Source organism: Acomys minous (genome assembly GCF_964271855.1).
Source record: "Acomys minous genome assembly, chromosome: 6".
Classification (NCBI taxonomy): Eukaryota; Metazoa; Chordata; class Mammalia; order Rodentia; family Muridae; genus Acomys; species Acomys minous.
The window spans coordinates 51,098,105-51,121,491 of record NC_140487.1 but is presented as its reverse complement, the minus strand read 5'-3'; the positions used below and the strand labels follow the sequence as shown (position 1 = coordinate 51,121,491).

General features: G+C 39.3%; 1 protein-coding gene and 1 pseudogene across 2 annotated transcripts in view; both read right to left on the bottom strand.

Annotated features, from left to right (window-relative positions):
• LANCL2 (LanC like glutathione S-transferase 2) overlaps positions 1–23,387 on the bottom strand; it is a 37,993-nt gene that overhangs the window by 8,583 nt on the left and 6,023 nt on the right. Inside the window, exons 2-6 of the mRNA XM_084784993.1 lie at positions 18,305–18,422; positions 11,751–11,958; positions 10,835–10,982; positions 9,098–9,244; positions 4,730–4,912 (exon numbers count right to left, since the gene is read on the bottom strand). Of these exons, the coding sequence (XP_084641119.1) occupies positions 4,730–4,912; positions 9,098–9,244; positions 10,835–10,982; positions 11,751–11,958; positions 18,305–18,422 (804 nt within the window). The remainder of the gene's footprint in view (positions 1–4,729; positions 4,913–9,097; positions 9,245–10,834; positions 10,983–11,750; positions 11,959–18,304; positions 18,423–23,387) is intronic.
• Positions 5,258–6,740, bottom strand: LOC311599446 (PRELI domain containing protein 3B-like; annotated as a pseudogene). The gene has a single exon. The product of its transcript is annotated as a PRELI domain containing protein 3B-like (transcript).

Genomic DNA, 23,387 nt, shown 5'->3' with positions numbered 1-23,387 from the left:
TAGCATCCATCTATCTATAACCTATCATCCATGTATCTATCATCTGTCTTTCTACCTCTCTGTCTACCCATCCATCTATATATACACTAGGAAATATGTATACACTTGTTTGGTTCCTAGTTAATTGCCCATTCATATGACAATTTGGTAAAGAAGCTGGCTACTTTTTGCCCTTTTCTCAACAACTTACCTGAGGCTAAATCTATAAGTAGTAAACCATTTCTGTGACAGAGGCAGTTTAAAGCCAGCATAATACTAACCCTGTGGTATGATCATTACGGCATGTGGTATGTTCTATTATGCAGCTCTACAGTAAACAAGAGTAAGTGGGGCAACAAGCAATACAAATGTTGTTTCATGATCAAAAGAGCATGAGGAAACAATGTTGCAGTGAAGGATTATTAAGAAGTTTCTGAATCTTCCTCCACAGTTTCAGAGCCACTAAGACCAGACAATGTGTGACAGGGAGTCCCTGTGTGAACGCCATGAGAGGGCAAGAGCCCCTAAGATATATACTATCTATCTACATACTAGTATAATGCTCTATCTATCTGTCTACATAGCTATCATCTATCCATCCATCCATCCATTCAAAGGAGAGGAAGAAAAGCTGCTGATTCCATAAAAAATTAATAGATTAGATCTGACCAGGAGAGACCTCCTAAAGACCTGACTGCAGACATGAAGAAAGAAACTGAGAAAAACAAGAAAACACATAACATAAATTGCTGATCCTTCTACTTGGGAAAGGCTCCAAGACTGGCTGAAACATGTGAACATGTCTCTGCATAGCCAATAAATCGTGCTGGGTACAGAGTCTTCAGGACTCATCATGCCATCCTTTCATATGGAGTGGACGAAAATTTATATTAATTTGTTTATACGGTACACGCTGACTAATAAAGAAAGACAGATATGTTTCCTGCTCAAAGAGCAGAGAATCATCTTTAGGTGAATTGTACATTCTATACATTCCATACATGTGTTAATGCAAAAATGTATATTAACTTTAAAAGTTTATATGTTTACAGAGCAAAAGGACCAGACATCAAAGACAAGAAGTCCAGGTGATTCAGCCTCATAGATTGCCTCAATAGCTGTTTCCTCAAAAATCTGCATCCAGAAAACTTCTAAACAGTTCGTTAAGATTGTCCAGCATCATACATTGTTCCAGGCAAAAATTCAGTTAAGCCTGCACTTTCCCATCATACAGAGACTGGACAACAAATGACACAGCTAGTTCTCTTAGAATATGGCCAGTATCCAAAAATGTCACCCCAAGACAGCAGAAAGCAATTTTAAGAGAATGACGCCCCATTGCCAAAAAGAGGGATGGGTGGTTTTTGGCCATTTAGTGGGTGATGGATGTTTGTCATCATTTAAGGGGGACTGGTTACAAGTTGTTAATGGTCTTAGTCAGGGAGAAAACAAAGTAAAGAAGGTTATATACAGGGATTTCTTTCTCTCTTTCTTTTTCTTTCCTCTTGTCTTTCTCGCCTATCTACTGTTTGGGGGCTAACAAAGGGAAAAGGGATGAAAAAAAAAGGGAAGATATAGAAATGATCATATAAAAGGATAGATTATTGAATCTACTTTTAAACTAGAAAGCATTAACAAATGAAAATTTTTACATTGCTATGGATCTTTGTACATTGAAAAATACAAGGTTATTTTTGATACAACATATTGTGTATGTTTCAACTCTTGTTTAAGGTATTGTACCTATGCAACTCATTTTAGTGCAATATAAAGTTCTAGTCCTTCTTAAGCTGCTATTACAAACTGTTTAGGATAATTAAGAAATGCAAGTTAAAAGTCAATCAAACTTATATTCATATTAGGTACTAGTTTAGTTTTTGACAGAAATGAGCTTTATTTAGTCTCCAATAGATGTTTTCAAAGTTAATCAGATAGTAAATAGCTAGAAACAGGCAATGTCTGCCTATTCAGATATACTGTAGATAGATAGCTGGTCTTCAAAAACCATAGAGATGTACAAAATATGGCTTTCAAAAATGTTTTCTTAATAAAAGGCCTTCTTGACAGCAAGAAATGTCAGACCTTGGTAGCACCTCCATTCTACCTCAAAGAACAAGATGACCATTGAAGAACCTCCATATGGAGTTTGTTTATTAGCAGTAAACTAAATGGCAGGCTAGCCACTGGGCAAGAAACTGTCCTATCCTCAACTGCAGACAGTATGCTGTCCAAATTGGACAAACTGGATGCAAGCAAGTCAACTGGTGAGCTTTGCCAAGACAAAGTAAACAGTTCTTCATAATTACAGAAAAAAGTCTGTCATATACTGGGCCAGAAGGCCAAAGTTGATTCCCCAATGTTTCAGAGGAACCTTGGGTGACTGTGCAAACAGCCAAATGTCTGTCATTTCTGTAGTTTTGGAAGCTTCTTGCTCTATACGTCATGTCTAGTCATCCTTCTCAGGTCTCTGATGGGATTGAAGACTAGATAACTATAGTCTCCCATATAAACTAGGGTGTTTAGCATTAAAAATTTGTTTTAAGGTCTAAGAAGATATTTTAGGTGGATAAATGAAAGTTATGGTAGAAAGTACAGAACTGTGAACTCACCAAGATAGGACAGATAGTAGAATACTTTTTCCATGATTGCCAAATACAAATGGACTAGACATCGTGAATGTAATTCCTACCTGATAGTTTTCACAATTATTCTTATTGTATGTAGTTTATTATTATAAGACAAAGAGCCTTTTATTGGACTTAAGGGGGGAGATGTTGGGGAATGATTTTGTGCCCTGTGAATTCAGACGCTGATTTTTGTGCCCAGAAATCTGGTTGTAGTCCAAACATGGGCAATGTCATTATTATTGAAGAATCTCCTGTCTCAATGTTGTATAAAAATTAGTCTCCAACATCTGTGATTGGTTAATAAAGAGCTGAACAGACAATAACTGGGTAAGAGAGTTGTGCCAGGACTTGGAATCCCAGGAGGATGGTCCTTGGTGGAAGAAGGTAGAGGAGAAGGTGGCCATGAAGAGGTCACCATGGGGGAGTCGCCATGAGGACACATACAGAGCAAGAGTGGGCAGGTCAAGACTAGATGGTAAGTAATAGGGCACATGGCTTAGAAATAGTCCAGACCAGTGTAGAAGGCTTAGAATAGATGAGTTCTGTCCAACTATAGGGCTTTAAAGATTATTAATAAATATAATAGGTTTCATGTCATTATTTGTCAGCTAGAGTGGAAGTAGAAAAAAATAATTTTATTTTTATACCCACTCATGCATTCATCTGTATACACTTGTTTCCTCATATGTTGGTTTTGATAGGATGGTCATTTTCACGTTATTTATTCTTATTCTACCAATCTGTGAGTATAAGAGGTTTTTCCATCTTCTAATATCTTTCTTACTCTCTTTCTTCAGAGGTAAGTTTTTACTGTAGAGGTCGTTTACATCCTTAATTAGGTTTGTTTTGTTTTGTTTTGTTTTTTCAGGCTATTGAGAATAGTATCATTTCCATGATCTCTTCCTAGGTGTATCTGTTGTTTCTGTTTTGAGAAGCTATTAATTTTTGCAAGGTAATTTTGTGTCCTGCCAATTTGCTCAAAGGGTTGATCTTTTCTGGAAGCTTTCTAGTAGAATATTTGGGATAGCTTATGTATAAGATCATGTCCTCTGCAAATATGGATAGTTTGAATTATTCTTTTTGGACCTCTGTCTCTTTACTTTCTTTTTCTTGTCTTACTGCTTTATAGTGACTTGAACACTAAATTGGAAATAACTGGGAATAGTGGACAGCTCTGTCTCAGTACTGATTTGATTTGATTTGATTTGATTAGTTAGTTAGTAGTTAGTTTGTTAGTTAGTTAGTTTTGTTTGTGAGAATCTCTATGTAGCCCTGGCTGGCCTGAAACTTAGTATGTAGACCTTAAATTCATAGAGATCTGTTGACCTCTGCCTCCCAAGTACTAGGATTCAAAGAGTATACTACCATGCCAGCTTTGTTCCTGACTTTAAACTAAGGAATGCTGAGACTGGGAAAACTTGTCTTCCTCAGGGAAGAGCAGAGCTGTTGGTTATCCAAAACAAAATAGCCAGCCCCAATATCATGTATATAAGCAGTATTATATAAACTGAACACATTGTTATTTATATATTTGGGAATATATACACAAATATCAACAATTTTAAAAAAGAAGTCATATATTTAAAAGAAAGTTTGGGGATACATGGGAGCAGTTAGAGGGAGGAAAATGAAGGGGAAAATAATATCGTTATTTTATAATCTCAATATATGTGTGTGTGTGTGTGTGTGTGTGTGTGTGTGTGTGTGTGTGTGTGTGATTTTTAAAAGTAAGTCAGATTTGCTGGCATGTACTTATAATCCTGTTCAAACATGATGGAAGGCAAAGACCAACACCAAAGATTGTCCCCTGAGCTCCATCCATATGGCATGTGTAGTCACACTAACACAAAGATTTTTTTTTTTTCAAAACAAGGTTACTCTGTGTGTAACCTTGCCTTCCTGGAACTCACTTTGTAGACCAGGCTATCCTTGAACTCACAGAGGTCCACCTGCCTCTGCCTCCCAAGCACTAGGATCAAAGGCATGTGCCACCAAGCGTGGCTAGAAAGAGTAAAATTTAAAACCAGTTTCAGTGTACAGTTGAATGGGCTTTCCAGAAGCAACCTGGAAGCTGGGTGGTAAAAACTGTGCCCAAACATTTAGAATACTAGAGAAGCACTAACCTGGTAGGCATGTAAGAGCATGTGGATGACGCCTGGAGCACCATGGCACCAGTGGACCAATCGGTCTGTTTCATTGCTTAATGAAGATGGGTAATTTCCAGATCGGAATTTTTTGTGGCGCACATAATCGATGCTGGGCTTCACCATTTCTGTTAAGGTTTCTTGGTCCACTTTTGCTTCCGGCTTTAAAGGCACAAAAAGAAAATTTTTTTCTAAAGTTTTTTTTTTTTTTAACTACTGTAGCATGGCTAGTCTTATAACTCTTATTATTTATAACACCAAGAAAGATACAAAATTAGAATTCAATCATGTGAGGTTTTTTTTTTTTACCCCCTACACTTAAGCTTTTTTTGTTTGGTTCGATTCTTTGAAATCCTGAATGGATTTGTGTTCCAATGTGTTGAACTGACTGATGAATTGAGACTAACAATTGAAATAAAACCATCCTACAGAGTAGTGAGCTGAGGGGCTCTGTAAGGAACCCTGAACGACGAAAGATGTGTGTGTGTGTGTGTGTGTGTGTGTGTGTGTGTGTGTGTGTTGTCTAAAAAGAATTCTTTTCTTTCTTCCTATGTGGCTCTTCCTCCTCCTAAAGGTCAAGTACAACTCACCTCTCAAATCAACTTACTTTTTTACTTCAGGCAATTTTTTTTCAAGGAAGGGAATGGCTTTACTAAGTCACAAATTTGATAAATCAATACAGTACCGTTAACACAATAAAATATTATTTCTTCTGGAGTCATATATTACCTTAGTGCTAATTTTTACTCCAAAAAATATCATTTAAGTACCAAATCCAAACACTGGTTTCCAGCAGCACAGGTTATTTTATACAAATCAATGTCATTTGAAATCGTACAATTTCTCTTTGTAAAGTGAGTTCCTCATGCAGGCGGTTCTGGTTCACAGTGGCGGCTCCTGTGTGGACACACGGGCAGCTGGGCTGTGTGGGTTGGTCCACAGCCTGGAATATTCCAGTGTCTGAAGCATTAAGAGTCTACCTAAGAAGACTCCAAGTCAACATCAGTTTCTTCCAAGTACTTAAATAACAACAAAGCCATTAATTGTTCACATCAACACAAGACTTTCCTGTCAGTCTTTTCAAGCCCTTCAACGTCAGAGAATCCCTTTGATTTAGAAGCTCTGACCTTTTGTTTTGATCAAGTCACAGCTTTCCTCAGCTCATTAAAAAATAAATAAAATCTACCTAAAATAGTTGTATCTTTTAAAGAGCAACTGAGTATGCTGTCAGCTTGAGCCCTGGGGCCCTGGTGCTGCACACCGATTTCCACTGCCGTTTCTCCACCGCTGCTGCCATTGGTGTCCTTGGGCTTCCTCTTCCTGATGCTGTCAAGTCTTCAGTCTCGGGGTTCAGTTTATGTATCACCCATTCTATGGCTTCTCAGCCTTTGTTCACAATGGAAGAGACGGTGCTTGCCATGAGTCTCCTACGGTAGCTGCTGAGGCTGACCCCTTTCACAGTGACGATGGCTTCCTGGGTCAGGACAGTCTCTCTGGGTCCTGGGAGTGCGGCTTGTATGTGAGCCTCTGTCTACTGAGACCATATGTGTAATGAGGTGTTAGCAGACTGGAGCTCCACAGTCCTCTTCACCGGGTCAATTACACAATGTTGCTGCATGTATGTTTTCTTTCTTGCTGCACCAATAAGAGACTTCACAATGGAAGGCAGGCCCCACTCTGTACTGTGTCTGAGGCTGTGCCCCTTTCCTGAGGGATCGACATGTCTGTCCAGCACATCAATACCAACCATGCTCGGGTTCATGGGGTTTGGGTATTTCTGCATTGCAACAGTCCTAACTGTTTCCCATGAGGGGGGAGGGGGGGTCCAAGATGTGCTCCAAAGACCAGATCTTCATGGTGCCAGCCTCTGGGTGTCCCTCAGCATCGGGGGACGATGAGGCACACAACTTCACTGGCCCCTCCATGTCCCTGCCGGCTGACATTGCAGTGAGGGCCTGGCGCAGAGGACACCTGCCAGGCAAATTATTTAACTTCCCTTTCTTTAAGGTAATCAGAATAATTAGCTCCAATTGAACAATATATGTTTGTCTCTGGCATGCAGTGATTTGTATAATAATAGGCATTACTTACTGAAAACATTCACTAGCTGTTTCCTCCTAGAATGAACCAAATTTGCTTTAAAGTTTTACTCAAGTGTTAAGAATACAAACAACTGGGAAATATTTACTCTTTTGAGGGACTGTTTGATGGGGTTTTGTTTTGTTTTGTTTTTTAAGTACTGAAATATAAAACATTCTAAGGATTTCAAGATACTCTGCAGATTCTCAAGAAAAAATTGGTGATAACAAATTGCAAGTTAGGCTAATTAAATTTCTTCTATTGTGATATGTTAGCAAGCCCTCACAAATCTAGATTATTGGTAAAATCTGGGGTAAAGGCTCACTCTCTGTCCAGTGAGTTAATTTCCATTTGATTCAGAGAACAAGATTCCAAATGAGGTATAAGTATTACTCATAATTAAAGAACAATACTCCTTTAAAATGTATATTATCATACTAAAACAACAATATAACTCTTAAATACAATAAAACCTTCTCTCTCCCAACAAAAAGACTGTTTAGCATGGAGTAAAAGACAACTTAAGGAATACACTTGCTTCTAAACTTGATGAAGTAAAGTTAGCTTAATATTTAAAAATACATAATAGAAAGCCTTTAGATGATTTCCTGAGATATACTAATAGGCTAGGGTTTTTTTAACTATAGTTCATGAAATATATATTCAGAATAGTAAATTATGCTTAGAAAATTATTTATATAAATTCTTATCTGAAGTATGCATGCATTTAATTCTAACACTCAGAGGTAGAGGCAGAAAGATCAGGGGTACAGAGATGGAGGCAGAAAGATCAGGGGTACAAGGCTATTATCAATTATACAGGAAGGTCCTAAAATGAAGTTGGCCCCTCTGCCTGTTACCACTTTACAACTTGAGTGCATCCTTATCTCTGAAACAATGTATCCATACTACATTCTGAATGTGTCTGATCTCAAGGTTTTCAATAGATCACAAAGACTTTCAGAAGGGAGGAAAGACCCAAGTGAGAGGTCAGTGACAAGCAACAACAACAAATTATTAAATCAGTGTCTCCAAAAGCAGGTGACAGTCTCTTTTCTGGGGTGGAGGCTGTACTGCCCATTGTTGTGACAGAGGTGGAAGTGTCTGAGGCCAACAGTGTAGCATAGTGATCCACTGTGACATGTGGAATTCAGCTCCCTTTGCTCTCCTCTATGCCTGGCCTTTTCTCATCAAGAGATGCTTTCTTTTTGTCAAGCCCCAATTCCTTTTGTTTCTCCTAGGAATTACTGGAAGGAAAAGCTTAACATATCCAAAGGCTCTTTAGAAATATTTGAAGAAGATCCTTTATCCACTACCCTGCCTTCATCTCAACCCAGATATATGTCTGATGCAGCTTCTATGGTAGATGTCACTTAACTTCCCCCAGCTCTATGGTTCTGCCGGGAAACAGGCTGCTTTCTTGTTGACAGCTCTCTCAGGCATTTCTGTGTGATTTTCTGTCCTGTTAGGTCATTTGCCATTTTTTAAAACTTATTTCCAGTTTACATCTTTTTATCTTGGGTTTCTATATGTCTTCCCAGTTTAATTCAAAGAATTAAAACTTCTGGTTTTTGTTTTTCTTGTTATTTTGAAAGGATTTGTAAGAGAACTTTGTCTTTTTCCTGCCATTGCAAAACTGGACTTCCATTTTTCAAGTAGAATTGGAAAAATTTTCATATAGACTATATTGACAGCCTTCTAAATGATAACCAAGAGACAGCATGACCACAGGACATGTGGCAGGGTACAGAGGCCACAGGGCATGCAGCATAGGACAGAGAATATTTACACACATCTCCCAACACAGGCTTCAGCACACCACTTTGCCTCCTCTGCAGAGGGGGCTAGCCGGCTACATCACTCTTACTTAGTCTGTAAAAGCTGGCATGTTTCTAAATATAGCAATTACTAAACAATGCTATGTGTACTTCATCATAAAAGCAAAGAAGTAAAGTTTTCATAATTTGTATTTTTCTTAAAGAACAAAACCACCCTAAGCATCTGCATCTAAAGCACATAATCTCCATTAAGGAGTCCCTACTTCAATCAACAGGACAAGAACAGAGGGAGGCTTTGGGTGATAATTATATACAGAATGTACTTTTAGAAAGTCACTGCTATAAAGCCAAGTTAATTATCTGTGAGTCAAAGTAGGAACCTTTAATTCAGCCTATTTGTTTTCTATGAAGAATTTAATCCCTCATTCATATTAGTCTAATATTTTGTTCTATGGTTATTTATTTATTATCCCAGAGAATTGTCAGGTACCTGCATTAACATGTAGTAGATTCCAGCCATCCCATGGGCTGCTCCAACATATTGCTTCCTGTGCCACTGATATAACAGGGGGCAGCGCTCGGTTTTCCTTTCTTCCCTTGACAGAGTCTTTCCTGACTCAATAATAGCAGTGACTACCTACCAAGACAAGGAGACATCAGAAATCAGAACATCTTAGAAGCACCGTCATCTACTCTAATTAACATTAATGTGTAGGAGAGCACAGAATATTAAAAATATTTTAAGCAGCCATTATTTAACAATTATTTTTATTTAATAAAATCAGAAAGAGAAATCAGGAAATAATATTTGAGAAAAACATTTTTAAAAAATTTACCTATGGAACTGAAGTTCTAGTATGAAAAGTTGACTAAATTTTATTGAGCCTTCCTATTAAGAACTACAATAAACTTGTTATTTGCTTCATTGTAGGCTCAATTTTCTTAACAAATATATTTTATTACAAACTTATTAACTGAGAGTACCTCAGTTATAACCCGACTAACCTAAACAATAGGAAAAGAAGATTAAAGAATACAATAATGAAACCGTAAGGATATCATTTCCAAGGAATGATTCTCCTGGCGTAATCAGCTGGATATCTTCTGCTGGAACCTGGAGCAACCAGAACCCAGAACCTCAGCCAGAGCCTGGAGCTCCTAAGCCTTCCCTCAAGCGGTTCTCTCTAGGAGCATCTAGAAGTGGAGCTATGAACTATCCCAATTCTCCAAGGGCCTCCTCTCTTGTTTTTTGGCTCACATTTATATCTCCTCTCAGAATTTGTCTAAGGATGTTTTGCAGCTGGTTAATAACCAATCTCCCCCACATGGTGGTTTGTCTTCTAATGGGATAAACATCACCTGCTCTCTCACAAGTCTTTTCCCATCCCACACTTGTGATCTAAACAAAAAACATGTTTATCTCTCCTTCACTTCATAGATGTAACATTTTCCCTAAAATACAGCAAATACATTTTCAAGACAGGGTACACACATTAGCTTCACTGATGAGGGAGGGGCTAGAGAAATGTGGTCTGTGTTATGGTCTACTGTCTGCAATTAAAGACTCACTTTAGTAAAGTGCTGCAGGTTTCAGATGCGCATCTGGCCTTCTAGCCAGACCTCTAAGTTGTTGGAATGAGATGGGAGCAGACATAAGGTGGGGGCCCTGTAAAGGGAACCCTGACAGAGGAAGCTGATTCTTTTCCCTTTCCAAGCGACTAAGAGTGCCGGCTATATTTGGTCATGTACCTAAGGGTGTCTGTGAAGAACAGGATAACAAAAGATAGTATGAGCACGGCGCCCAATCATGGTCACCTCATTTTACTTTTCTGAAGTTGAATTGTATAGTTCCAATGAAACCCAACCTAACCAACAAAGATCACAGACTTTTAAAATGATGTTTGAGAAGAAATGTAGCTCTTTCAAAAAAAAAAAAATTTATGAGATACCTTTAAAAAATATTAATCCCCCCGGGTGGTGGTGCCATACACCTTTAATCTTAGCACTCCGGAGGCAGAGGCAAGTGGATCTCTGTGAGTTCGAGGCCAGCCTGGTCTACAGGGTGACTGCCAGGATACCCAGGGCTACCCAGAAAAACCCAGTCTTGAAAAACCAAAATAAATAGGTAAAATAAAATAAAAATTAGTCCCACCTAGAAGCAGAAGCTTCATAACTGTATGCTAACAGATAGTTTTTAGTATTGGTCGGTCCAGCTGGCCCACAATACCTCTTTAATAGCTGCCTCACCAACAGTGCCGGGGCCAATTTCTGTGTTCAGGTACAGTAAGGCATAGAGGTAGCCTGCCCGTCCATACAGCAGCTCATCAGGAAGCTCAGATTCTTGACAGACAATGGTTCTGTGCATCTGTAGAAGCCTAAGCAACAGGACAAAGGATTATCCCAGAAAACGTCTGAAAATCTCTCAGTTATGACTTAGAAAAATAACCCCAAGTTCATGAAACAATTACCTCTCTACTAATTCCTGTTTCAAATAACAAATTAAGAAAAAATATTTAAGAACAAAATTAGGTGTATGAGGTCATGAACTCAATATCGAGCTCTGAAAAAAATTCTTTCAGCCCCAAATTTCCACCTTTCTATTATTCTAAGCCATGCAGTGAAAACAGAGTTCACACTTTAAAATCTAGTGTTAGAACAAAGTAATGTAAAATCTAAGTAAAGATAAGCTGGGCTGTGGTTACTGCTTAGGCAAGGCTAAATCACATGTCCACACATGCCAGATACTCCACCAGGTGAAGGAAAGGACCTTCCTTGCTTTCTGCTTGTTCAAGGAGAACATCAACTAAACCACTGCAAAACCTTCGCAGCCCTTCATCATTCCCTCATCATCATAACTGAGAGCTAAAGAGTGATCTCATGATTACTATTCCAAGCTATTCTCACAGATGTGAACTCACTTTAGAAATATTTAGAAGTGATTATTAAAGTCCCCCTGGAATTAAGACACACCCGTGCACATATACAAAAGAAACACAGGATCCCACAAAGAAGACTAACATGCTTCACTTTTCAGAGAGACCTGTTTGCAATTGCAGATTGGAAAATAGCTTAATAGTGGGACATCTTTACACAGTAATTCTTCAACAAAACATTTGGAGACATTTCCAATTTCTAAAACTCACTTTGTGATACATTCTTGGGACTCGCAGTCACTTTTGAGTTTATGGTATATCACAGCACCCACAGCAAGGGGCCCAGCATCTCCACAAAGGAAAGTGACTCTGCGACCACTCAAATTTCGGAGTGTTCTCTTCACATAATCCAGGGATCGGAGCAGGTAGGTCTGGTCACCAGTGACCCGGTACAGCTGCAGGTACAAAAGTGCTATTCCTGCAATGATTCCCAACCAGAGAAAAGCATTACTATCCTCCTTTTTACCTTCAGGGAGTTATTTGTAATTATACATAGCATCTTCTTCTACAAAGACCCTGAATTTTGAAATGGACAACAGAAACAATAACAATGAAAAAATATAATTTATTTCAGAAAATTGAAACTGCTGAAAACAAAAAGACACAAAAATTAAGGTGGAAAAATCCATAAAACGGATTGAAATTTATCATTGTGTTAACTGTCCTGACACAGTGAGTTACATTGAAAGGCACAAGACACACTACTGCTGCAGTTGCTCCTGGTTCCCGATCACACCCAGTCTACCCTCTCTGTACCTCAAGCTAATGGAAGCCCTGTTCTTATGCTTCTCCTCAAAGCATTTCCTTCTATGTGATCCCACAGTAAGTGATTACTTTTCTGGATTTTATGCCTCCTTTCTAAATTTCTACAATTCTTCATTGTTTTTCCCCCCCCTCATCAAGCAACAGAGCATCTAACCAGTGAGTCAGATCCCCACTTAGGAAACACCATATGATGCGACAAAACTGGGACAGAGGGAGCAGCCTGTCACGAATCTCTTTTTAAATACAGAAATAGAGATGCAAAGTGAGGTGTGGAGGCTCAGGCGTGCAACCTCAGCAGCTAGCAGATGGACACAGCAGCATCAGGAGTTCAAAGACACTCTCAGCTACACGACAGTCACTCTGCAGCCAGAATGGGCCACACTGAGACTGTCCTTCAAAGTCTTCCCTCACCAAGGACGAGAACCAGGAGTTCTACTGCTTCGCAGAAACTCTTCCTTTGAAAGAATACTCTAACTCCTGAGTTATGAGATTGTGGGAGAACGGTACTTAGGTTTTACCAACACATGCTCTGGATCACATGAACCCCATTAATATGGACAATTAATATGTGTTAATAAGAAAAGAAGTCAGCATGACAGTTAGTAAAAAGGAATCCATGTAATTGAAGCACACTGCACAAGATAGTACTGAAATAAGCATTATGACAGCACTGGGTCAAATAAAACATCCATTTAATGTAAAATTGAGGCTCTTCAACAGTCTAGACTTCATCTAGTATACCTAATAATCTGATTTTTATTCTTTATTTTAATGTCTCTAAATATCCGGCTGCTTATTTCTCTAAGTAGTAAACTCGGGGCATTTCACATCTTCAAGTTAATCTTCAACATACTTTAAAATTACAATGAATGTATGCCACTTTAAAACCTAGGGGATCCGTAAGACCTCCATTTTCTTCACCCAGGCTTCACAGAAGAGCTAACTCTATAACAAGATGGAGACAAGGGCAGTGTGGGTGTCCACGTCCCATTACGTCTAAGAAAGAACCAGTTAAAGACGAAGAGACATAGTTCTAACCCTTGTCTCATTGCTTTCTATAAATGTAAGGTGGCCACAGATATGGGGAGTGGAGAAAACAATTGACCACCAACCTTGCTCAAGCAGTAAAATACTCCATTTTGTTTTACCAGTTTCTGTGAGTTAATTCATTCCTATGGAAAGCAGGGAATCTGAGGTGGTTGGCTTACAATACCACTTCTCCTCATTGGTCAACCTCCCCCGTTTAGTAATGCCTTTTAAAGAGGTCTATATGCTGCTCTTCACACACTTTCTTGCCTTTTCTTCTCTGCCTCTCCTAGCATTATTTCGCCAGCTTTTCACTCATAAAAGGCCCTTCTCAGGGGATACCATTCCTTCCAGGAATAACTCCTTTCTTGGGAGGGGAGTGTTAGGTGCAGAAGTAAATATCCCAACTCATATACAACATAACCCAGTTTCTGAACATTGTAGAAGCCTCCATAGAAAGAGGGTGATTTTAAAGAAAGAGCAGAGGAAGGGATGAAGGGAGGAAGGAAGGAGGGGGAGGGAGGGAGGAAGGAAGGGAGAGGAAGAAAGGAAAAGAAAACCTGTAACAAGAAATGACTCCAACTCCAAGACCAAAACAAACCTGACAAGAAAGACTGAGACAACACGTTACCTTAAAAACATACTAAGCAGACAGTAATGAGTCCCAGTGAGATTGAACTGGAAGACGTTCTAACAAAGAATTCAAAAGAATGAGCACTGCTATGCTTGAACAACTCACAAAGGATGGGAACACACTCCAGGAGAACAAAAACAAAGCCAATAAAATGGGGAAGTCACTCCATGATATGAAAACAGAGTTCAATAAGGAAATAGAATGGTTGGAGAAAAATCAAATTGAAATGAGTAGGAAATTAAAAATACAATAATTAAAAAGCGCAGTGGAAAGTTCCACTAAAAGGACAGATCATGTGGAAAATACGGTATTGGTGCTGGAAGACTAGGTAGAGAAACTGGATTACTCAGTAAAGGTCAATCTTTTTTTTTTAATATGTGAATGGATATAGGAGAACTTTGGGACACCATTGAATGTTCAGAATTATGAGCACAGAAGGAGTATACATACCAAAGCCCTAGAAATTAATTTTGATAAAATAAGAGAAGAAAATGCCCCCAAAAATATAAAAATATGTCTATTCCGACACAACATACACATAGAACACCAAATAGACAGGACCAGAAAACAAAACAAGACAAACTTCCTCATGACTCATTATTTTAAACATTTAAAACACAAAGAAAGGGCATTGAAAACTGGATGAGGGCAAGGTCAAGGTGCTTTTATATAGGTGACCCATAAAGTAATACCTGATTATTGGTCAGAAAAGTTTAAGTTTAAAAAAAAGTTAAAGCCAGAAGGGCCTGGGATGATGTATTCTTTTAGTTTTTTAGTTTTTTTTTTACACATACATTTATATTATTACACAAAAATAAAATAAACTATATACAGCAAGAAGAACCACAAAACAATCAGGAATTATATTAATGTTACATTCATAATGTTTTGGCTATTTGTATTTGGCAACCTTGAAGAAAACATTTTTCCTATCTTGGTGAGATCAAAATTCTGAAAGTAAATTAATATCTATCATATCTCATCTCTATCAACTTAAAACATCTATCTAGACCTAAAAACATCTTAACCCCAAAACAACTAAGCTTAATTGTAAAACTAAACTATCTGGTCTTCAACCCCATCAGAGACTTGAGAAGGAATAAAATTAATTTCCTGAGTCTCTCTTTTCCTTTATCTTTTCTTCCTTAGGTGTATAGATATTTGCTGAAAAGAAAAAAGGGGAGAAAATAGAAATATATAGGGTTGATAGGACAAAAAGTAGACTATTGAGTCTACTCTTCAATTTAAGGGCTTAACTGTTGCTCACAAGGTTATTTTTAATTCCTTGGTATAGAATTTTGTATATTGGTACAAAATAAGTTTAATTTTGATACATTGGTATAGAATTCAAATTTAAGATTATTCTTCACACACAGTATATATATATATATATGTGTGTGTGTGTGTGTGTGTGTGTGTGTATATGTATATGTATATGTATATTTCTACCCTAATAGGATATATTGTACTCATACAACTCAAATAGAATATAAGGCTTCCCTCCAATACTTTGAAAGTGCTATTGCAGGCTGCTTAGGATAGTAAATTATACAAGTTATACAACTAACAACAATGTTGGTTGATCAAATCATGGTCATGTCAATTACTAGTCTATTTTTATCACAATAATATATATATCCTAGGTGTAAGAAATGGCTATTCTTAATACTGAAACACCAGAACTATAGCACAGACTACTCAACAAAACTATCTATAAAATTTGCAGGAGGAGCAGCGCTGCAATACCAAGCAGAGAGGCTGACGGGAGGGTATCATGGCCAGAATCATTGCCAGTGAGATGGTGAACATGAGATCAGCCTCGGCAGCAGTAAGCTGATGGTGGAGAAGACAGGGCCAAGCTCTTCTAGCGCACAGAGGGAGAAAGGTGGACCCGGGAGCGGGCTGAAACTAAGGTAGCCTCCTTTAACCTAGGATCCTGCCACTAGAAGGAGAGCTGGAGCATGCTCAGCTGTGCCTGGCCACTGCTCTGCAGAAGCCAGAGAGTGCAGGAAAAGCTGCAGATGTGAGAGCTTTGTGTAGGTGATTGAAAACCAGGCTTAAAAAGATGAAGGGGGACCTCCAGGAAATCCAGCTAGAGGAAGCTAAGCACGCTGAAGACGACGCAGGCAGGAAGCGTGAGGAGGCAACGTAAGCTGCAGATCACTGAAGGAGACTTGGGCACACAGAGGAAGGAGCGGGGCTGGCAGAGGCCTGTTTTGAGAGCTGGATGAGCAGCTCAGACCGATGGAGCAGAACCCCAGGTGTCCAGTGCTGCTGAAGAAACCCTCTCTCAAAAAGGAGACAAGCATGAAGAAGAAATAAGGATTCCTAGTGATAAACTCAAGAAGGCAGAGACCCGTGCTGATGTCTTAGAAGACCACGGTGCATCTCTGTATGCCAAGAATGTCGGGCCTGAAGGAGACCCACAGCTCCGCAGTCCCTGCCTCTCCTCCCTCTGACCCTGACTCCACCTGAGGCTGATCAAGTGAAGGCTGCTTATTCCACCCTCTCCCCTCCTCAGGTCTTTTCCATGAATCTTCCTAGAGCTCCAGCTGGGAGGTGCTTGCTCAGCACTTTGGCTAACATGCTGAGGGAGTAGATTACTCTTTCGTTGTAACATTGCAAGCTCTTCCACAGGCTGGAAGCAGCAGTCCCGTTCTTTCTCACGGTTGAAGGTGACCTTGCAGCAGAATGGGTTCTACTCTTGGCACAGAGGCGGACACAGGAATGAGCCGCTTTACTGAGAGCCAGCAGCGACCAGGCAAAAGCTCCAGTCTGGAAATCCTTAGTGCTCTGCACCAAGTCCTACCCAAACACCACCAGATTCTAAGAAGTAGGCCAAAAACAGAGAAGTGTTCCCGGCCCTGGAGATTTCCAGCTTTGGTAACTTTGAAAAACTTTGTCCTTATGTGTGTTTTGTGCTTTTTTCATCAATGTCACCAGATTAAGGCAGTGAGATGTCTGAGACACTCCCGCTTCCCAGGGCCCTGTGCATGTTACTGAAGCTTGTACTATTCAGCCCCAGCCCTGAGACCAGACTGATCTCACCTCTACCCCAGTACCGATGGCTCACAAAATGGATGGTGTAAGCCCTTAGTGTTGAGGTGGCTTCTTAGTGTTCACCTGCCCCGCCCCTAACCCCAGGGAGAAAGAGAAGTTATGAGTTTCATAGTTCCTCTCACCGCCCTTTCCTGAAACTGCCATCTCTAACGTTCCATCTTACTGTCCTTTGTGTCAGTCAGTGCTAAAGAAATCTTGAATAGATTATTACAAAATTTTTAAATTTTATGACTTTGAAATTTTGCTTTTGGGAGGCTAAGTTACTTTAGTCACACCAATGGTTGTGGGAATTCTTTGCAGTCTGTGCGCTGGTGTGTGCTGCTCTTTCAAGGCCCCCATCCATTTGGCCCCTTTGGGTAGTTTCTTTGAGGTCCCATAGGTGGACACGTGGCAGTTCCCAGGCTCATTAGTACTCTCCTTTGCTGTGGGCTCTTTAGGGCCAGTTAAGGGAAAGAGAACCCTGCAGTGCAAGTGTTTTGATACTAAATGTTGACAGGTGTTGTTTTGAAATAAAAACTGGTCCCTCAAAAATTTAGGAGAAATAAAAACTTTCCATGATTAAAAAAAAATAGAGTAAAGGAATTTATCACTCTTGACCCAGCTCTACAATACATCATGGAAGGATTGGTTTGGTCTGATGAGATAAGTATACTCAAGAGCCTCAGGGGATAAACAGTACCAGAACAGTAAATCTAAGGAGGAGTAAAAAAGGGAAAAAAAAGTATAAAATCAACAAAATGGCAGGAATTAATACTCATTCTTCAAGTATAACTTCTATGCTCATTCCACTCCCAAAAGAAAAGAGATTGGTTTACTAGATTATGATGTTCCAGTTTTCTGGCCTCCATTAAAAATATCTCACTTTTGATGACAGACACTACCTAGTTGGTAAAAGGATGGAAAAAGACGTGCAGGTCTGGTCTGCTTTCACTCTGTTTTAAAGAGACTGGACCTCTGTTCTTAAAAGCAAGTGTAAGTAAGAAGCAAGAAAATATAACAGCAAAACCAAAACCAACAAAATAAATCATAAAGTAGGTCTTTTTTTTTTTAACCACACATTTGCACTGCTACATATTAGGTTAAATAAATAATGTCATAAAAATTTATATATTAAAGATCAAACCTTCAGACAGTATTTCTTCAGGAAAAAACTATAAAACACCTCATAATAAAACTGTCTAATGCTTCAGGGATATAAATGTCACCATTTTAAAATAGGAGAAAATGTCAAAATCTGAGCTTATATAGTAGGAATGGAATACACAAGTTACTACTCCACCTGTCCAACCAGTATACGCAGAGCAGTCATGAGGATCAGCTGTCTTCAGTCCTTCTTCCATTTGCTGCAGAAGATCTTTGATTTTGGTCTGGATGCGCTTTGTGAAGTTAGGGACAATCTAAACGCCAAAGGAAGAAATACTTAAATTGCACAAGAAGAGAACAGCATGGAAGCAATGGAAAGCACGCTGACCACACAGAGAGTGACCTTATTTGTCACAGCTCAGGTAGCTATGGCCTATGCTGGCTTTTTAGAGCTAATGTTTTAATGAAACAACGCCTTACATGGATTACAATTCATAAGTAGTATCACAAAGAGTAATTTGCAGAAATCAAGAACAAGGAACAAAAGAAAAGTGAAGAAACAAAAGATTATTTGATTATACAAACATTTTTCATCCTTATAAGGAACATAGGAAAACTTGGGTGGTAGTTACTTTAGATTGTCAACCTGACTTGATTTAGAATCACCTAGAAGAGATGCCAATGAGTATGTCTGTGAGGACAATCCTAAATAGGTTTAACTGAAAAGAAACTTAGCCTAAGTGTGGTGGCATCAACTCATGAACCAGGTTCCATGACTAAGTTAAAAAGGGATAAGAGGCGCCAACTGAGTGTCGGCATGCTTCTCTGTGACTGAAGACTCCATGTGACAAGCCATCTCAAACTCTCATTCTCCCACGGAGAAGTTTTTCAGTTAATAATCCTTTTTCCCAAATGACTCTAGCTTGTGTCAAGTATATAGTCTGGAGTAAAGACAGACACCAGAAATGCAAAACATGTAGCATGGAGTCGGGTGGGAGGAGCACAGAAGGGAACTGTAGGCTACAGTGACATGAAAGGGGATTGGGGGGTGGGCAGTGAATTTGAGAAGGCCAATACAGAAGAAGAGGATTTAAAGAGAAACAACACAAAGGATGCTTGAAAAAGCCACAGGAATGAACTTATTTTTATTTACCTATGACTTCTGAGTTACTTAGGCCACAGCATCTGAGCATCTGTAATTGGTGAAGGAAGGAGGGGTTTCCCAAATTGATTGTACTTGGCCAGGTGTTTGCATGGATCCAAGTTCAAGGAGTGTGGCCTGGGTGCACTCTGCCTTTTCTTTTCTTTTTAATATAGCTTATTAATTTATTCATAATACATCTCAATTGTTATCCCATCCCTTCTATCCTCCCATTCCTCCCTCCTTCCCATTTTCCCCTTATTCCCCTCCCCTATGACTGTGACTGAGGGGCCCTCCTCCCCCTGTATATGTTCATAGGGTATCAAGTCTCTTCTTGGTAGCCTGCTATCCTTCCTCTGAGTGCCACCAGGCCTCCCCATCCAGGGGACATGGTCAAATATGGGGCACCAGAGTTCGTGTGAAAGTCAGACCTCACTCTCCACTCAACTGTGGAGAATGTCCTACCCATTGGCTAGATCTGGGTAGGGGTTTGGAGTTTACTGTATGTATTGTCCTTGGCTGGTGCCATAATTTGAGCAGGACTTCTGGGCCCAGATCTGCCCATCATAATGTTCTACTTGTAAGTTTCTAGGACCTTCTGGATCCTTCTATTTTCCCATTCTCCCATGCTTCTCTCACCTAGACTCCCAAAAGGATGTCCTCCCCTCCGTCCCACTTTCCTGGTAAGTGAAGACTTTCATGGGACATGACCCTTGGGCTAGTGTCCAGATATAAGTGAGTATATACCATTTGACTCTGCTTCTGGGTTAACTCACTCATTATGATAATTTCTAGTTCAATCCATTTGTCCACAAATTTTGGGAATTCCTTGTTTTTAATAGCTGAGTAGTATTCCATAGTGTAAATGTACCACAGTTTCTTTATCCATTCTTCTACTGAGGGACACTTAGGCTGTTTCCATGTTCTGGCTATTATGAATAAGGCTGCTATGAACATGATTGAGCAAATGTTCTTGTTGTGTGCTGGAGCATCTTCTGGGTATATTCCAAGGAATGAGAGGAAGGCAAGCAACACAGGAACAAAAGCTTTGTTTTCTTGATGGCCTCTCACCTTCTGGCTCTTACATGCTTTCTGCTTCCTCTTCTGCAGAGTCCCCTAAGCTCTGAGGGAAGGAAATGGATGGCAACATTCATTTAAGACCAAGTGTTCTAAGGTCTCTCACTCTCTACACATTGTCTGGCTGTGAGTCTTTGTATTTATTCCCATCTACTGAAGAAGGAAGCTTCTCTGATAATGGTTTTGATGACATTGATTTATGAGTGTAGGATCATGTTGTTAAGGATCTTTTGTTCTTTAGCAGTAAAATGTTTATTAACACTTTAATTTTTATTTTACATCCATTTAAATTATCAATATTTTCTTGGTTACCTTTGATAGGTAACCTTTGATAGACCAGTTATATACAGACATTAGTTTCTTTTTTTTTTTTTTGAAGTTTAAGTGTATTTATTTATGTACTCTTTTTTAAAATATATATTTATTAATTTATTCATATTACATCTAAATTGTTATCCCATTCCTTCTATCCTCGCATTCCTCCCTCCCTCCCTCCCACTTTCCCCCACTCCCCTCCCCTATGACTGTGACTGAGAGGGACCTCCTCCCCATGTATATGCTCATAGGATATCAAGTCTCTTCTTGGCAGCCTGCTATCCTTCCTCTGAGTGTCACCAGGCCTTCCCATCAAGGGGATGTGGTCAAATATGGGGCACCAGAGTTCATCTTGTTGCTAGATTCCTTTAGCAAAATTTTAGTATTAAGTTTTCCCCTAAGTCCTCTGTGGGTACATGGATTATACCCTGTTTATCAAAGACTTAACAGCTCACATCAACACACAACTGAATACATACCATCTTCATCTTTCATGATATGAATTACTTTGCTCAGATGTTTTTGTCTACCTGCACCCATTTACATGTAAATTTCATAATTCCATTTTTTAACACCTGAGTAATACTGCATTGTGTAAGTATACCACAGTTTCTTTATCCACCCTTCTGTTTCCAATTTCTAGCTATTATGGATATAACAGCAATGAACATGGTTGAGCAAGTGTCTCTGTAGCAGAAAACACAGTCCTTTGGGTATAGGCCCAGGAGTGGCACAACTGGATCTTGAGGTAGATGTATTCTCAACTTCTTGAAAGAACTGCCATGTTGATTCCGTGCTGGTTGCACAGGTTTCCATTCCTAACAGTGATGGATGAGTGTTTCCCTTGCTCTACTTCCTTCCCATCATGAGCTGTCATTTTTTAAAACTGATCTTGTCTATTCTGACTGGTATAAGTTGAAATCGCAATGTACTTTTGATTTGCATTTCCCTGATGACTAAGGATGTTGAACATTTCATTAAGTGTTTCTCAGCCATATGTTTCTTCTTTTGGGACTACTGTTTGTATCTGTACCTCATTCTTAATTGGGTCACTCTTTTCTCTTTGTGTATTTTATTGAAAACGGATTTTTTTCTTTATTTAATATATTCTGATTAGCTTCTCCTCCCCTAACTCCTCTCAGTTTTGTCCCATTTCCCCTCCTACTTGGAGCCAGTGGTTTTCTATCTCTTGTTAGAAAATAAACAGGCATCTAAGGAGCAGTACTGGAATAGAATAGAATAAAACAAAAATAAATCAGAGTAGGACAAAATGACCTAACAAGAAAAAAAGCAAACAAACATAAGAATTACATAGAGATGCACACACACACAACGCATGCACATATGCACACATGCACAGTGTGTGTGTGTGTGTGTGTGTGTGTGTGTGTGTGTGTGTGTAAAATATTGTTAACTAAATCTACCAGCCAATAGCTAGTTGGGCCTGCCAACCACCAGGACAAAGACGTGAGATTACCTTTACCTTATGGAGCTTTAGCTTGCCTGCATCTTCACGGTGAACCCTGAGTCAGACCCACACAGCAAACTACAATAGTCTGACAATCTGGATTCCTTACCCTCAGACACTGTGTGAGGTATGTGTTTAAAGATTGCTAGATTCAGGGCAGTGTCAGACAGCTACTACCCAGAGCCTTGTCCTTATGTGCTCTCTCAGTCCTCACCGAACAGGCTGTTCCGTGCAGCTGAATATTCCTATATTCTCTAGAGTTCTCTTAACTTCTTATGAGACATTTGTCAGTACACCAATCTCGTTTTAGTTAATAACAATTCCTTACATTAATTTTCCTCTATCAAATTCGGTGCAGTTTTCTGTGCCTGAATGAATCCTCAAAAACTACCACATAAAACAGATGCTGCTAGTTAAAAAACAAAAACAAATACAAAAACAAACTAAACAAAAAGTATATATACACTTCACTCTGAACTCAATACTGGACACAAGCAATTCACAATAAAGGGCTGTGAAAATCAGTAATAAGAGTATCTGTTATACTTTTTCTTTTAATGGTCTCATGTCCGTTTCAAGGACGACACTATCCATTTCACCTTTAGCTCATAACCACAACATTGGAATGATGCTGTCTTTATTGCTGTTCTGTTGCTGTGCAGAGACAGCATGACTAAGGCCACTTAGAAAAGCTTTTAACTGAGGGTTTGTTTACAGTTTCAGAGGGTCAGTCCATTTGCTATTAAGGCAGAGAGCATGGCAGGCAGGCATGGTACTACAGCAGTCGCCCAGAGCTTATACCTTAATCCGTAGGCAGGAGTCAGAGAGAGTGAAACTGGGCCTGGTCTGGATTTTTGAAACCTCAAAGCACACCCAGTGATATAACTCCTCCAACAAGGCCATACCTTCCAATCCATCCTAAACATTCAAGCATTCTAAACAAGCAAACATTCAAATATATGAGCCTATAGGGGTGATTATCTTTCAAACCACCACAGATACTAACCAATTTACCACTTAACTGTTTAGAGATATCACACACCTCATTATCGATTTGTGGATTTTTCTCTTAAAAACAAGTTATTTGATAGATTTTCATATAAAAATCACATTTACTTGGAGATAAAAGACAAAAAGAAAAATACTCAATTTTAGTCCTTTTCTTTGAATTGGACCAGTTCTCCTTTGCGTGATGCTGAAAATGAAAGTTACCTGCTCTCCATATCAAGGCAGTATTTACTATTCTCATGGATACAGTAACTCCACCAATCAGCTGAC